Genomic DNA, 16,757 nt, shown 5'->3' on the forward strand with positions numbered 1-16,757 from the left:
GTAAGAGTTCTATCAAGCAGTGTCATAGATTATTATAAAATGATCATACTTTGTATATTATTCTAGCACTATCGGAGATTTTTCAATATAAACAAAGAAGAAGGGAAGCGTGCATTATTCTACAAGAATACACTCGCCGTTACCTCCCTGTGTATTTTCAAACCGACACATTTCGTTTGAAAAATCAGATAAATTAAAAACATTTTTTTTTTCGAATTTTGTTGTGAAAACTACCTAGAATGAAAGAGAATAGTCTAATAAAGAAAATGATTCCGAACACCGATATCTTAAATTCAGCGGTTAATTATTGATATAACGCCGTAAAGACATTTAAAATGTTGTTTACGTGACATCACAATGTAGCACTAAACAGCACGTGGAAACACAATCAAATCAAAAACGCTATTTCAATGTCGCAAACGTGTTAAATTTCACATTTATTTCACTATTAATACTTTCTATTTTGCTTGAAAAATATAAAGTGAAATAAAATAAATAAACAAAAGTTTATCAACGTTTTCAATATTCGTTATTCTCAAAAGATTCTACACACGGTAAATTTAACAGTAGTTTTTATCAATCCACTGGAACAGTTTTTAAAAACGTTTCTATTGGAAACTCTGTGGCAAATACAAATTTAACCACAAAACATAAAGTCCAACTATATAATAATTATTAAATTTTTTCTTGACGTGTTAGAATGGAAATAGATATTAATTCTTCGTGCATTATTGTTCTAATGCTTTGTAATTAATCACTCAGGCCTATCGTGGTTATATTACTACGCTTTTGAACCCAAACCGTGTATTTTCTATAACAATACACTCAGAATTGATATCTATTTCCTAAGTAAAATTTCTTTCAAAACTGATATATTCCAAATATTATTGTAAAGATTATATTTTTTTTCGGGATTTGAAATGGCTAATTTAGTTCTGAAAAAAACCCCGAAAAAATGGCCTAATTAAGACTTTGCTAGTTCATATAAGGAAAAATATTAAAATAAAAAAAAACTTTGTTACACTCTGTAATGGGTTTTAAGAAAAATTATATAACAATTACGAGTTTCAAGTCCGAATCAGAAGAAAAAAGCCTAATTATGACTTTGTTTGTCCTAATTATAAGTTTTAAAAACATAATAAGGAGTAACAAAGATCGAGTTAGGATTTTATCTCTTTTAAAGCTCCTAAATAGGACCTACAAAGTTTTTCTGATTGGGAGTTCAAATTCCTATTTAGTTGTAACTGGAGGTACAAAGTTTTAAAATCGTAAATAGGAGAACCACATTCCTTATAACGCTTTTACAATAATGTTATTCCTAATTTAAAAATAAGGCTTTAGAAACTCCTAAATACAAATAACAAGGGCCTTATATTGGCTTTTAAATTCTTTTTACGAGTAAGTCTTTTATATATAACATAAAGATTTGTCATTTTGTTAGATATTTTTGTCCGTGCGATCTCATGTACGCATAAAGGTCATGTTGCAATTAAAACGACTGTGCGAGGTCGTGGGTCTGAAAGTTATTTCATTGCATTAACCAGAATGCGAATGACAAACTCAAGAAAACGGGGGCTTTTTTTAAGGCATCATTGTAAAATGTTGTTTATAACTCGATCATCTTATTTTAGCTTAATTTGTTATTCATTTAGGATAATCATTAGAAAAATGGTATTTTGAAAGTATTATAAATTATATTATCATTATTATTATAAATCATAAATTTCCACATCTCCGTTCGTAGCTATGGTACAAAAGTCGACTGGTGACTTTGCATAGGGAAATGACATATATTGAAATGAATCACTCTTTTTCATAACATGAAAGGCGCTGAAAAAATAATCTCCTATTCAACCCGATCAGCCATTTGTCCCAATATTTGACTGGTCTATATATTGCACCTTTTCGTAGCAGATTTATGACGCCCGCTTACCCATTTTGATTCCATTCCTTTTCGATTATAGATTTGTCTTAAATAAAGAAATGAAGCTGCATTCTTTTACGAACTTGTCTATTAGACTGACTACAAAACCGTCCCTCTAAAAAAGAAAGATAAAAATAAGGAAAATGAAATGTGAAAAACGGTGAAGTTGCAATTACATGTACTTGCAAACTTAAACAAATTCGTTTGCATCTACAACATTTATAATTCTATGGTCGTCGTATTAGGTGTTGAAATGTTCTATGCTTTTATGTTTATTTTTAAAGAACAACGATGTAAGTAGATATCAGGCAAAATACCAAGATTTTCAGTTTCATATTTAAAAATTCATTGTTATAATCATTTTTGATAAAGCTTTTATCTATACGGAAGAGCAAGTTCTCTAACTGGATGTGACTTAAATTTAGAACTGTCATATACAGACCACTTTGGCTATAAGCTAGAGGGAATTGATCAAATTGAAAGACGCAAATTCAGAAATGCACAAAATGCAGATCGTGAATAATGAACATAACATGTAAAAATGACATATATACATAAAAATCAAAAACAAGCCAAAAAGGTTTGCACATTTACATATTATTTCTAATAATTTGACCATTGAAGATAATTGTTTTAAAATGATTGTTCATGTAATTATCATCGATTATTCTAGAGATTTTCTCTAATTCAAATAATTTATAACAAAACACGACTTTATTTTTATTTGGAAAACCATCATTCGGTATCGAAAGAAAGGTCAGCTTGGGATTTGAATTGTACTACAGGTTTTCATTGCTTGCCTTTTTACGTTGTTACATTCTTATAACTTTTGCTATTTTACATTATGTCATAATAAATATAGCTGTCATTACAACGGTATTTAGTCTACATTGTCTGCCTATTGTACTATAAATGGCTTCTTTGTCAGATACGCCGTCTAGTTCCTGTGAATTCTTACAAATATTTTCCATTTCATTGGTGGGAAACATCAACACGATAATCAGATAGGATATCTTTGTCGCCGGCTGATGTCAAAACCATTGTATTTTGTTATTTACTTTAAACGTTTATGTACATGCATTATTTATAGATATATCACTTCATCTTAAATTGTGGTTTTACAAACATTGTAATTGTATATTTTGAAGATTAACGACTCTGTGTTTTATAAACAGATCGATCTTGGTGTGGAGTATTTAAAATTACGTAGCTTAATTTAACTATATGACAGAAATCTTAAATTTCAATAAAATTATACCATTTTACACTTGATTTATACGATTGACAAGTCATGTACTAACGAATTGTTTTTGCATTTGAGTTGTATTGAATCTCGCCGCCATTTGAATGTTAGGGACTCCACTGCGGTTTTTTGACTTGATGGGACTGAAAATAATTTTTCTAGACAAATGTACCATTTGATGTAGGTTTAGAACACTAATATTTGTGCAAAATTTCAGATCATTAGCGCATTTTTTTCCAGAATAATTACTCAAATTGTAAAAAATGACCCAAAGTTTACATTATCAACAAATTTGTAAATATTGCAACAGTCAAAGATAATGTTTCTTTACTTTCGTGTTTCTGTCAATGCCTCTCCATCTATATTTCAAACAAGGCCTGTCTAAATTTCTTAATGAGTTGGCAATTTGTTATGTTACTATCAGTTTTGGGTTCTTGCTCTCATAACATCAACTGGGGGAGATCATTAATAAGATAACTTATTAATTAAATAAAATCACACTCTTATACAGTAATACCAATGACATTGTGACATTATGCTATGCTGTTGTGTGATTCTCAGGGCAAAAATGTAAATGGTTTCTTAACATTATTTGTATTGCATGCTATTCAACATTGTTTATTCGTACAATACATGATCACACTGCATATTTTTTATAGTATTTAAGATTTAAATTTAGAAGGCTTAAATTGATCAAGTTATGAGACTTTCTGCCATAAGCCATCTGTTGTTACACTTCTGTAAACATAAAATTCATTATAATAATAACAATAATAATAATTAAAAAAAAACAATCAGGTCACATACAATGTATTAACACCGTAACTCCTTAAAATAGAAAACGTCAAGCTGTAAAAATTAATGTCCACAAAAAAAGTTTGTGGCATAAAAACTGGATTCAAAATGATTCGTTCTTATACATGTATACGATTTGCTGTTCTGTGTAATATTTTTTTCCGTGAATCAAGGGTAATGGATAAGTGTACTGTGTTTGTGCAACGGAAATGATTTCATGCTATTAACGGTTCTAGCTTTTTCAGCGTTATATTTTTATCTCTGAATTTCTACAGCTCTATTGCACTTTTTACCTTCACCATTCATAAGAGGGCAGTACACATTTTCCGAGGCATCACGACAGCTGACCGCGTCCGTCAGAATCAAGCTAGTATTCACACATCTGAAAACGATGTATTTAACAAATACCACAAAGAAAAAATCACAAGCATTTTGCTTCACAAACAATGCACAATATAATCCCATTCACCTACTAATATCACTGTTTTCAATTCGTATGTTTACCTTTAAAAACAAACAGCTGATCAGTAATTCATTCATTCACTTTTGACGGGTACTCAACATGTTTACTTTAATTACTAAATCACAAGAGTATACACTCAAACTTGTAAACTAATATAGCAACAATAAATATTTATGAGCTCAAATAATTCAACTCAACTCAATTTAAGAACTATCTCTAATTCGTAAACAAGACAATTTTAGTTTAAACTTTACACATTAAAGGCTTGTACTATCACCTTGGCAATGTTCAATGTTATGGTAAAAACTACGTTTTTCAATTCGATGCGACATAACAGATTTCGTGAGAACTTTGCTAAGAGGAGCATCCCCTTCGCAACAATGAAGTAACGTAAACGCCATTTTTTATTAGTAATTATCCTGGAGAAAATAATACTAAGAGCAAAAAAAGTGAAAAATGCAAACTCTGTTTATTTGTTGTTGCAGCTTAAACTGGTGCAAGCAAGCATTAAAGATATTGTTGCACAAACTGTCTATTAACACTGTAAAGAAGTGACTCCCTGTTCTGTGATGAATTCACACTTCGGAAAACTCGAATGAATAAAAGAAAATATTAAATACATTATGCTCCAAGGCATAATCCTTTGAATTTAGAGTTTATACATGAGCTGAGTCTTAAAGCTTTAATTTTGTGTATAAGACAAATAAGTACACAGTTAAGTATACAGCTTAGAATCAAAATGTTGTATTGACCAATGAATTTTTATGTAAGTTGCAGTGTCCAATAGATTTTTGGTTTTACACAAAGCCAAACATTAAAATTGCTGATTTTTTTTAATTTAGTCCGCCGTTTCATAAATTCACACATACTATATCATTTGCCAAAATGCAACTATACATATTTTGACATTTATTTATTTTATAACAATGCTTATTTGCTGATTCACTTGATTGATCATCTTGCTGCCAAAGATTTCCCTATTTCATATATGTTGGTGCATTTCTTGAACGGAAACAATATTGGATGAAAAAAGATTCTCTTTAATATCGGCTAACGATGTCATTTAACTAACATACTCTGACAGTTTTTTTCCCTCTACGGATAATTATGTCATGTTTTAAACGATATTTAGATCCCTGGGACCTAGTTTAATCCATATTACAAACAATCACGAACTCGAGTTTCTTGTATTCTGATTTTAACAATTTGTAACAAGGTTCAGACATTGTTTATGAATTTTATTGCCATAGAAAACGACAACGTTAAAGTTACATAGTGACGTTAATTTGATAGACTTTCTGTACAACAAAAGTGTCAAAATAACAGAATACAATGTCAGAGGGGATGCAAAGCTTACTTAAAAGTAAAGATAAAATGTTTTAGGAAAGAATTAGGACAAAATAAGCATCTTTGTTCACTAAGAAAGTGTGATTTCTGTTATGATACGCGACAGGGTAATAAAGTGCTTAATTTTTTTTAACAAAGGATATTTATTTTTGATTACCTACATTATATATTCACTATATAATTTCTATTTGGTGATTGATAGATTCATTGGACTGTCTGTTTTCTTTTTATATTTTCATTGTTTATACACATGTCACAACAACTTACTTATTTATATCGAGTCTTAAAGACTTAGAAACTACGAAATCTATTTCAAACCCTCTCAAATGCAGATAAAATGTATATTGATTAAAAGTTAAAATTGTTTTATTCGTAAAATATTTAAGGAAAAAATTAGAACAAAATAAGGATCTTTGTTCACTTAGAAAGTGTGATTTAACTTATGATACACGACAGAATTCGTCTGCATAATTTAAACCAGTCCAATTGCTTATTGACTTAAAACAGAGTCAGGCATCAGAAAAAAACAACAACTAAGTATATAGAATGTATCGTTATATTTTGTTATTGATATTGTTTATATTTCTCTTAAACAGATAAAGTTTTTGGTGTATTATAAGTGGATTAATTGTACATTTATGCTTGTACACTTTTGTGTTTTTTACAGTATAGACAAAAATGACATTTAAGATACAGACGTACTTTCCATTTTAATTTTAAAGACGTAGTAAAGTCGATAAATACATTTAGGTTATTGGCTATGCCTCGTTAAACTCAAATTAAACGAACACATTAAAATCCTTGTTAAAACTGGTCTCAATTATATTTACGGATGTGGTAAAATAACTAACGAAGCAATGCTTTTAATGCTAATATACAATATCCGCAAAGTTAAGGAAAAGTAGACATGCAATTATATAATATCATCTTATTGAATTGATCTGATCTTTAATCATACCTACATAAAATCAGTGAATCAAATCAGCCAGAATACTGTATGTGTGTAGTTATTAGCACTTTTGTTGTTATTTACATATGGTTTACGTTTTAAATTAAAGTGTGAATCATTTATTTTCTGTGCGCATATCTTACATTGTATGAACATTCTATATCGTTGTTTTGAAATCAATTCGCAGATACCGGTGAACAGAAATTGCTTACTCTTGCAGGCATTACAGTATATGTTTCTTGTCATCAAACCAAAGTCGTATTTATCTAGTTTAAATGCTGCAGATGATTGGAAGTGAACAGAACTATGGATAAATTATGGATTAATATTAGTTTTCTTTTAATATTATCATTTGGTAATAGTTTCGCTATTTTGAAAAATTGTAAAGAATTTCCCGGAGATATCAGTAATTACCAGATGTAAGTATTGAATTAGCCTAATTGTGTCCGTTTCTGATAAATATCCAGAGTATCATTAATTTATTAATTAATTAAATTTAATTTGACATGTATAAAATATCATTTCTTTGTTTTTTCCTGAAATTGTAGTGAATTGGAATAAAAAAATAACTAAATAATAAAGTATTCTTTGATAATGCGCGGAAAACTTTCATTTTACTAAGCCATTTTTCCTACAGATTTGAAAAACAAAACAAATAAACAAAACATATATATCAATAACATACCACTTTAAGTTAGATTAGATTTTAGCATTCATTTAAGGTTGCTGTTTGAAGTAATTAAAAAATGGATGCAATATTAGTAAAAGAAATAACACAGCATCATTGTAAACCATAAGTATGAAGTTATTCGCCTGCGGTATTTAAACAATGTGCAATTTGAAATGAATCCTTTTTATAAAAACATTTTTTTCATGATTGATAGGAGCGTGCTAATGGGGATTGTACAATTTTGCCCTCCAAGGATAGTAAAAATTGACATTATTTCATAAGAATGCTAAAAGCTACACTTTATCTTCTGTTACACGGGTATAGTCTTTAAATTAATGAAAATTTCTGTTAGAATATTTATGTAAGTTATTCCTAGAGTAAATCAAAATAAAATGGATTCAAAATGTGTCTCAAGTGTAATGTTTTTCAACTGTTTCATTTCAAAGCAATAACCTAAACGTCATGAACTTTTCACTACAAAATGGAATTTGGATGAGAAAATGGTCTCAACTTAGCGAATTTACCTGAAGTACGGTATATTGAGAAAGGATATGTTGGTTTATAACGAATATGAGACACCTGTTTTTCTAAAGGAAACACAAATAAACTATATATACGTACATGTTAGCTTGCGTGCGAACTTGTTTGTGGTCATAATCCCATCTGCATCTTTATGACTGATGCATTTTAACTGGCAAATATCAAATCGATTGCTTATTAATTTTTCTCTTTTGTAAATCTTAATTTTATCAACTAAATGGTTAACCTTTAATCTTGTTTCCAGAACTTATTAATTTCTTTTATAAAATCATCGTGTGTAGGCCTTAGAAGTCATATCTTTTACTTTTCAAACAGAAGGTTTCTTTACGGCACAGTTGGTAGACACATATGTTCTAAAACAAATTGTTACTGATTTAATGAACATTAACATTTAATTTAAGATTAAAATAATGTTATACGATATAGGGGCACGTGAGTACATTCGTAATCAATAAGATATTAATAGTGTGTATCTGATGTGGAAACATAATACAAAATAATCCTCAACAATTTAATCGTTGCAGTGTTAAAAACAATCATTGTCTTACAGAGCACACACAGTAACTATACAAAAGTATGTTTCACCAGCAAATCTGAATCCCAAGAGTGAGTGATAACAACAACAACAATAAATTTTTCAAGTTTATGACGTTGTAATGAAAGTAAATTACTTTAAGATAGTTTAATGATGGAATAAATTTAATTCTCATCAATGTGTTGGCACAGAAATATTCTTATTCTAATGAGTTAAGTTATTTTGCTGAAAAAACATACAGTGCTTTGTTAAATAAGTAAAATTATAAATTAAGATATATATAAAGTTCGCCCCCTTACCCACTTAAGATTTAATTTGTCGTTTATACAAATGATTTCACTAGCACCGTCATCACAACATCAATCAATAAGACTAATGCTTAGTTAATTAAGATATATTAATATTCATTTTCCTATATAACATAGGCTTATATAAAAAATTCACAAAATATTTGATTTCGTTACAAACTAGAAACTATGTTAATCTACAACAACAAAAAACAGGCTTAAAAATGAACAATATAATTAAATATGCTTTAGATAAGGAAGTAATAAACGGTATCCATTTCACTTTCTTTCTAGTGTCTGTTCCTTTCTGAAATATTTCAGTGTATATGAAGGCAAGGCACTTTTGAGCGTATTTAAAATTTGAAAAACAACTTTTATCTAGATCCACAACATAACTACTGTGTTTCAGTTTGAATCATTCAAATCAGGCAATGCTTATGTAAAAAGTATAAAATCTTCATTGGGCTGCAATATATTAAAAATGCTTTGCTAGCACCTCCTTTGTTAAGTTTTTTAATTTCAAGGGTATCTGCTTTGTATTGGATACATTTATTAAATTGTATGTTATTTTACTGAATGGAATTGAACTACATACTTCATTATTAAACTTGTATTAAAACCGCATACAACAGGCAAATAATTAAATTAATTTACTGCTTGGTTCCTAAACCATTCAAAGAAATATAAATTTCAGTGACATACATGGAGCTAACGACAAAGACCTTGAACTTTTAGACAGATGTTTGGATAGAGAACCCCTTATCTTCAGAGTGTATGTACTTTTGAGAATGTTTAAATTGTATAATTTTTGTGCTTTTTGTCTCTTGTTAACTTATTTAACTAAATTCCTTTGATATTATTCCTTGTAATACCTTGTGATGAATTGGAAATATTTTAGTTCCTTATGGATTATCCTTCCACCCCCTACCTAATTGCCCGCACCGGTATAAGTCTATTAGTATATATCGTCAAGTTTGAACCATTTTCAATGCTAGTGTCTATCTAATGTGGATTTGAACTAAACCTAATTCTTAGATAATACCACTACTATTTTGCTTTGTCTTTGTCTTATTATTGTCTCAATTTTTCTAACTTATAGATATGTCGACGCCTTTACACATTTCTTGTTTCATAAATTATCAAAAAGGTCTCCCGATCATATAAACATTATTATATGTTATGTTGTTTATATGTTTTAATAAACATTATAATTGTAAACTCATAATCAATCACTTGAAAATCCAATATTGTGAATAGCAACATCATAGATAACAATTCTTGAAGTACACCAGCCTCGTCATCATTGACTGAACAGCAAATATTTCCCCTTATTTTCTAGGTCAGTTCAGGAAAGTAACATTTCCTCAACGGCCCTGGTATCATCATTGCCGGAAAGAGTAAGAAAAACTACTAGTGTATTGTAAGTGAAAAACGTTTTTGTTTTTCAAATAAATTTGAACAACTTTATTGTTATATGTGTTTCGTTTTAACCGCTAGAAATGTATATGATATATTGATTATATGAAAATATAATATCATCATTTATAATAATATATGCTAGTAATTATGCTTGACAAACTCTTTTCAAAGAGCTTTTTAAGTGTTAAGATGAAATAGAAATATCACAATTATGCATGAGTTCAATTTGATGAATATTCAATTATTTTTTATTACACCAACAATCATAAATAGATGTACATGTATATTGACACGTCTTATAATAATACACAAGTAATTCTAAATCATGTACATGTTTTATCTCTTTTATCATTATAACTCCTTCTTCTAGAATCGTAAACAAATGTGATCTGAAGAGAATTCCAAGTAGAGTCTTGACAAACATGACAAATATCCATATCATGTAAGTTATCTTTTTTCCTCAACTAAAGGGAAGTAAAAATAAACGTTCATTGTTTCGAATCAGAAATTAAAAACAACAAATCTAAACGTTTAGTAAAATCACTGGTCTAGATATAGCTTTAAATCATAGGGGTACTGATCTTTCTGACGATTAAAAAATTCTCCTAGAAGACAATACATTTTGTAATAGAAATGTTTCTTGATTTTCATCGCAAATTTGATTTTCTTTAAAAGAAACAGGAGTGTAATCAAACGTATACGTAATAAGCAGTCGTTAACCAATTTAGAAACGAAAGATAATTTCACTCATAAGTATTCATGCCTTCTTTTTAATCGTTTCAGACATTACTCAGTCACTAATCAGCCAATCAGCCAATTTCATGTTTAAGATCTCTTCTCAATTAGTTTAAAGATATCTCTGTTACATATATCAAGTAAATTACAAAACACATATTTCAGAATCAACAATGACTTATAATTTAAACATAGCTTATGGAGACATTGTTTGTCTTTTCAGAAATTTCGCAAACAACACCATCACTGAATTGGAAGATAATTCATTTCAGAATATGCTTAAAGTTACTTCGATGTAAGTTTCCTGTATGATTATTGTTAGTCTTTTTTTGAATAATGGAATGTTCTAACAATATGACAATGGTTGTTTAAAATGGTTTTTTTATTCAATTTCGTTTGTGTTTAAATGAAATAATTTTGTAGGAATGTTTGTGACTACACCCAATTAATATTTTGTCATACAGGTCCTTAAATTATAAATTAATCGAAATTATAAAATTGAAATATCGGATCATACAACCAACAAAATGTGAACTGCAACTGTGTTCATCTTTGAGGGCTTGTGTAGGAGCATTTTGGTAAACATATCCCACTGGTTTTTTATCTGAATTATTTTCAACTGCTTACCTGCAAAGAAGAAGTTTTTATGTGAGGTTGCAAGGGGTGTTACTTTTATTTACTTTTATTTGTCACGTCAGTCTCTACATCGGTGCAACATTAGCTTATGTATCTGTATTTGTTGTTTAAATGTGTTTACACTGATTCATTTTATACCTATTTTTTTCTTATTCATTCTCTCATAATTAATGGAATGATCAAGTTACCTTACCTTACAAAAATGATGGTCTATATAGATGGTCCCAATATATCATTGCGTTTTTAGCAATTGTTTTACTCCCTTTTCAAATACTCAAGTATTGTTATACGCTGCTCTAAATTTGAACCTTTTGTTTTTTATAGAAATTTATCTTATAACAACCTGACCAGAATAACCTCCAAGCCATTTAACAATCTGCCCTCCTTGGTTGAACTGTAAGTAAATACTTTTATTTTTACCTTTCTAGAAATAGGATTAACATCTATATGTCTGAAAAAAATTAATTACATATACTGTCAATAATTGTTTGAAGGCAGCTATAACATACGTAATTCGTAGATTTTACCCTTAGTGTTTATACACAGACACACCGAGCCGGATTTCAAATGTTATAGTTACTACATCGCTGTGAATGCTTTTGGTAAACGTTTATATATAATAAACAATGTGTTGATTTAAAAGTGCAATCATAATTAAAGACTTGTTATTCATAAGTACTTAATAGAGGAAACAATTGTATGGGTATTCTATACACGTATTACACCAGTTTTATAGAAAATTTCATTTTTTTAACTTATATTTTTTCTTTTATTTCATGTGAGCATGAGTGATATCGAAGTTAGAATGAACTTCAATAAACATATTTAAAGAAAACAGGAAGACAGGATCATTTTCAAATGCTCACCACAAGGCTATCAATACTATAAATATCATTATTATACTAACATAATTTCAACAATTTAGTCTATATTATACCGGCATAAGGCTTACTTTTCTTACTTTTCATTTAAAAAAATAAAAAGGGACTTACTAGTTGGTATCACAACAAACAGAATAGCCAAAGGACCAGACCCAATAATATGGTCATAATTTTTTCAATAAATAAAAAACGCAGACTAAATTGTTAATTGATGAATTATGATTGCGAATTAGGGTGAGATATTTTTAATAATATTCTCTTTTTCGGCCGTTGGCTAGTTGTTCTCAACATACGGGTCATTACACTGGTAAAATACAGGCTACACCTGCACATAATCCCAGCTTAGTAAACAGGTGAACTAACGATTTAACAATGACCGATTATCTATTTTAAACATACATGTACTTATTGTTAACAATAAATTAACTAAAAAAGCCTAACACGTCAAAATTAGAAACATTGCAGGCTCGGTTTGATTTTGAGCCTGTTCATTGATGGTAGTGGTAATTGAAATCTTTTGTATTTTGAAACATCCGCAGATGTGTTCATATAGTTCAAATACGGTTATCCTTGAACCTTCAATGTGACACGTTCGTGAAATTCAATGAAAACCCCATGGTAAAACAATGCTTGAGTCCTCACGAGAAAACAAGTGACAGGAATTTTGAAAAAGGGGGTTAGATGTAATGGAGCCTGCATATCATATATAGGCTGTCAAAGGACAAAATTAAATGCAGGCAACATGTCTCTTTTTGATTAAACTGTATTCAGGGGAGGAATACTGGAACCATCCTTCTAGAAAAACAAAACACCAAAGTGGATAAAACTCAAAATACCAAAAACATGCACTCACAAAAATGATGTCGTGCAGAACGATCTTCAAGGATAGAAAAAAACTGATGTGTAGCCATAAAGGTGTTCAAACGCTTAATTTTCCTTTTTTCTATCAAGTCTTTGACCCATATATACGAGAGTTGAGTGCTCAATATTAATCAATCATATAAATATCAATGAAATATGAATTATAAATAAAAAGTAATTTTCTTAATACGAACAGACTCAACGAAAATCGTCCGTATGGATTTCTGATGAGACTATAAACAAACGAATATCACAGAAATATCCAATGAATCATGATAAGTCTACAGTGAACGTTGCTTATCAGCCATTACATTTTATTTTCAGTTCTCTTGAGAGCAATGGATTAATCTTCATATCTTCAAATGCTTTTTTAATGTTACCCAAACTCGATGTTTTGTAAGTATAAAAGATTATGTGTTACTTTCTAAATCTTTTACAGTAAAATCATTAATATACTCATTCAATTAGTGTGTCTGTATTTAATGATGAATGTTTAAATTATTGTCTTAAAAGTTCCATAAATTTCAATATGATTTAATGTCATATATTAACTTATATTTTACAGATACTTTGATCACAATAACCTCCAGGACATCCCGTATAAAACCTTTAGAAATTCTCCAATAAAATATTGGTAAATATAATCTATAAACTCGCCAAGATATACTGTCAATTCCAAATGTTATGTGTCTGCATATAGTTAAACGTTACAAAAAAATTCTTTCCATATGGATTAGTTGGAATAAATATTCGCCAGATACTTGTAATATAAAAATCAGGTATATATTGGACAAAATGTTCGAATTGAAACAAAAATCTTATAAAGTACTTAAAGAATAAACAAATCATGTAATATCACACAATTAATTAAGTACTTTATTAGGGTTGCATTGTTTTTAATTTTATATTTTAGGCATCTTGCATACAACAACATCACCATGATTTCCTCCAAAATTGAGCATTTTCCTCACATCAACAGTCTGTGAGTTCGACATTTTCGATATGTCTTTCAAACTAGATTAAATAATGTATTTACATTTAACAAATATTTTCTATGAAATCAAAACAGGTGTCCTCTGCTTTTGTACTTTTATATCAGCGTGTATATCTGTTTCTATCAGCACCTTTCCTAGCCTTTATCTTCTGTATATTACGAACAGCAAGTAGAAGAAAATGGTTAATTGTAGTAATTTATACATAAACACTCATTTTTGTACATACACGTTATACAAATAAGATGTATTCATGTACTTTCATAGATCTTCATATAATTTTCTGTATACTATGATATATGGGTGTAATCATCTGTAAAAGTGAATTAAATTCGTTATCTATGTTAATCTCAAATTTTGACCCATATTAGCTAAATAATGTTTTATCTTTAGTCGGTCACATTATATTTAGTAAGTTATATATTTGCTTTATATGTTTAAATTAACACCATATAACAAAATGACTATTATTTTTCTTATTTATATATTTAGCGATATAAGACACAACAGATTGAAGAGTATAAGCCAGAAGTTATCTGTCTTGCATAACCTAAGAGAACTGTAAGTAAATGGCCAGACACAATGCTTTCATATTAATTTTCAAATTTTTGTTTATAGTTTCTATACTCTCAAGGGATCTTCTATACACACTTTCAGACATTGCTCAATAATGCAAACATCTGAGTTCAATATATAGAGACATATATTCAAATAATATATGAATCGATACATCTGCACAGCTTTAAAAGAATAAATCTATTTTGTTTTCTATATCTATACTGATTTTGCTGTTATGCTAAAAATGTGTCAAAACATTTCAACAAAAGTAAGTTAAGTGATAACCAAACTTTATTAACGTTCTACGATAATAATAATATAACTGAACTTTTATTTGCCGTCTCAGCTAAACTACAACAACAACAAACATAGGAACAAAAATGTTTAATTTGTTAATATAGAAATTCAAGTGAATGATTTCTTTAAAATTTGTCAATGAACGTTCGATTACAGGTGTGTATAAAGTTATGGAAAAATCATAGTTTTGAACCTGAAAATTAAATAAAATACATGCCGAAAAAAAAATCCATCGAACATCTAGTTGAACTTTTATTAGAACTCACATTTTATAGTTTTATTATCATTTCAAATTCTTTTTCTTTAGACCTAGTAGATAGCAAAAGTGTATCATAATGTTCATAAATCTGTCTCCAAAGGTGTGAATTTATCCCAATATGACTGGATCTTTTTAAATGCCAAAGCGAACTTTTAACATAAACTGCATCTTCGGAAATGATTTTTAAATTGTTTTTCTTGTACTTCATAATTATTTTGATTAATGAACTTTTCATTCTTTGTTTCTTATCTGATTTATTTTGTCTGTCAAGACATATATGTGGAAACCAGCTGACAACTTTACCATGGCAAATATCGAGTCTGCTGAAGAACAACAGAACGTTTCATATGTAAGATTCCCCTTTTTATTATAATATAACCGCCGTTCTAAATTTAATTGCGGCCTTAATTTGTCTGACATAATCTTGGGAATTAAATTTATTGTGTTTTATTTGGTTCAACTCCCAATACACATGTGATCTAACAGTGGCACTTATCCATAAGTCTGTCTGGAAAATGCCTATGTACTCGTTATTTAAGTATCCACATTTTGTCTGGTATCTAACTTTTTTTGCGTTTTCCCTCTTTATTGTATAAACATCATTTTAGAGTGTCAACATTTTCTGATGTTTTCTGATTGTTTTACTTTCAACTTTTGATAAAAAAATACATAAAAGTCGGCCATTATTGGAATAAATCAACATTGTAATGTTACCAATTCTTTAAAATAATTATTATTAAATAACATAAAATTGGTTATGGAATACGAATACTGAAGATGAATATTCGAAGTTCTTTTTTCTGATTTAACAAAAATTTATAATTCTAAATTTATCAAAATGTAATGCAAAATGTTTCTAAATGCTACAATTTGACGCTATTTGCATTTTCATCATTTTAGGCATTTTCAACACGAATAGTGATTTATATATTTAATTTAAATGACTTGACATAATTGAGCTATATTTGACAATCTTGACAATGATTTGTTTAATATATTGAATACATTTATATTGTTTCATATAGGGTGTTAGGGGATAATCCATGGCACTGCGATTGTGATCTTATCTGGTTAATATCATTCAGTCAGAAGGGATCGTTTTCAGAAAATCTGAATTGCACAACACCAGAAAACATTGGCATGAATGAATTTAACGTGAATGACATTGAATGTATTCAGGGTGTAGTTAATCGAGAAGGTATGACTGTACTACAATGATTTTTAATTAATGTAAGGTGTTCGCACAAACCATTGTATAGTAGATATAAGAATACTTGATTTAAATAAAATATCATGCCTTCCAAATTAATTTCAGACATTTCTCTATATTAGATAAATGTGAAGATATACGTATATGATTTAGAGA

The 16,757-nt window shown here is 29.0% G+C and overlaps 1 protein-coding gene across 3 annotated transcripts in view; it reads left to right on the forward strand.

Moving 5' to 3' along the window:
• Positions 1 to 16,757, forward strand: part of LOC132756055 (fibroblast growth factor receptor 1-like) — a 152,217-nt gene that overhangs the window by 64,794 nt on the left and 70,666 nt on the right. For 2 of the 3 annotated variants that reach the window (XM_060747028.1, XM_060747032.1), the window contains exons 7-12: positions 13,610 to 13,681; positions 13,851 to 13,919; positions 14,199 to 14,267; positions 14,770 to 14,838; positions 15,663 to 15,740; positions 16,417 to 16,589. In XM_060747028.1, coding sequence (XP_060603011.1) covers positions 13,610 to 13,681; positions 13,851 to 13,919; positions 14,199 to 14,267; positions 14,770 to 14,838; positions 15,663 to 15,740; positions 16,417 to 16,589 — 530 coding nt within the window. Of the gene's footprint in view, positions 1 to 6,639; positions 7,141 to 9,447; positions 9,526 to 10,092; positions 10,174 to 10,542; positions 10,615 to 11,130; positions 11,203 to 11,867; positions 11,940 to 13,609; positions 13,682 to 13,850; positions 13,920 to 14,198; positions 14,268 to 14,769; positions 14,839 to 15,662; positions 15,741 to 16,416; positions 16,590 to 16,757 lie in introns of those variants that run through there. The other variant, XM_060747031.1, reaches the window with a different exon arrangement.

This window comes from Ruditapes philippinarum, unplaced genomic scaffold (assembly GCF_026571515.1).
Source record: "Ruditapes philippinarum isolate M1 unplaced genomic scaffold, ASM2657151v2 ctg149_1_1_1_1, whole genome shotgun sequence".
Classification (NCBI taxonomy): domain Eukaryota; kingdom Metazoa; phylum Mollusca; class Bivalvia; order Venerida; family Veneridae; genus Ruditapes; species Ruditapes philippinarum.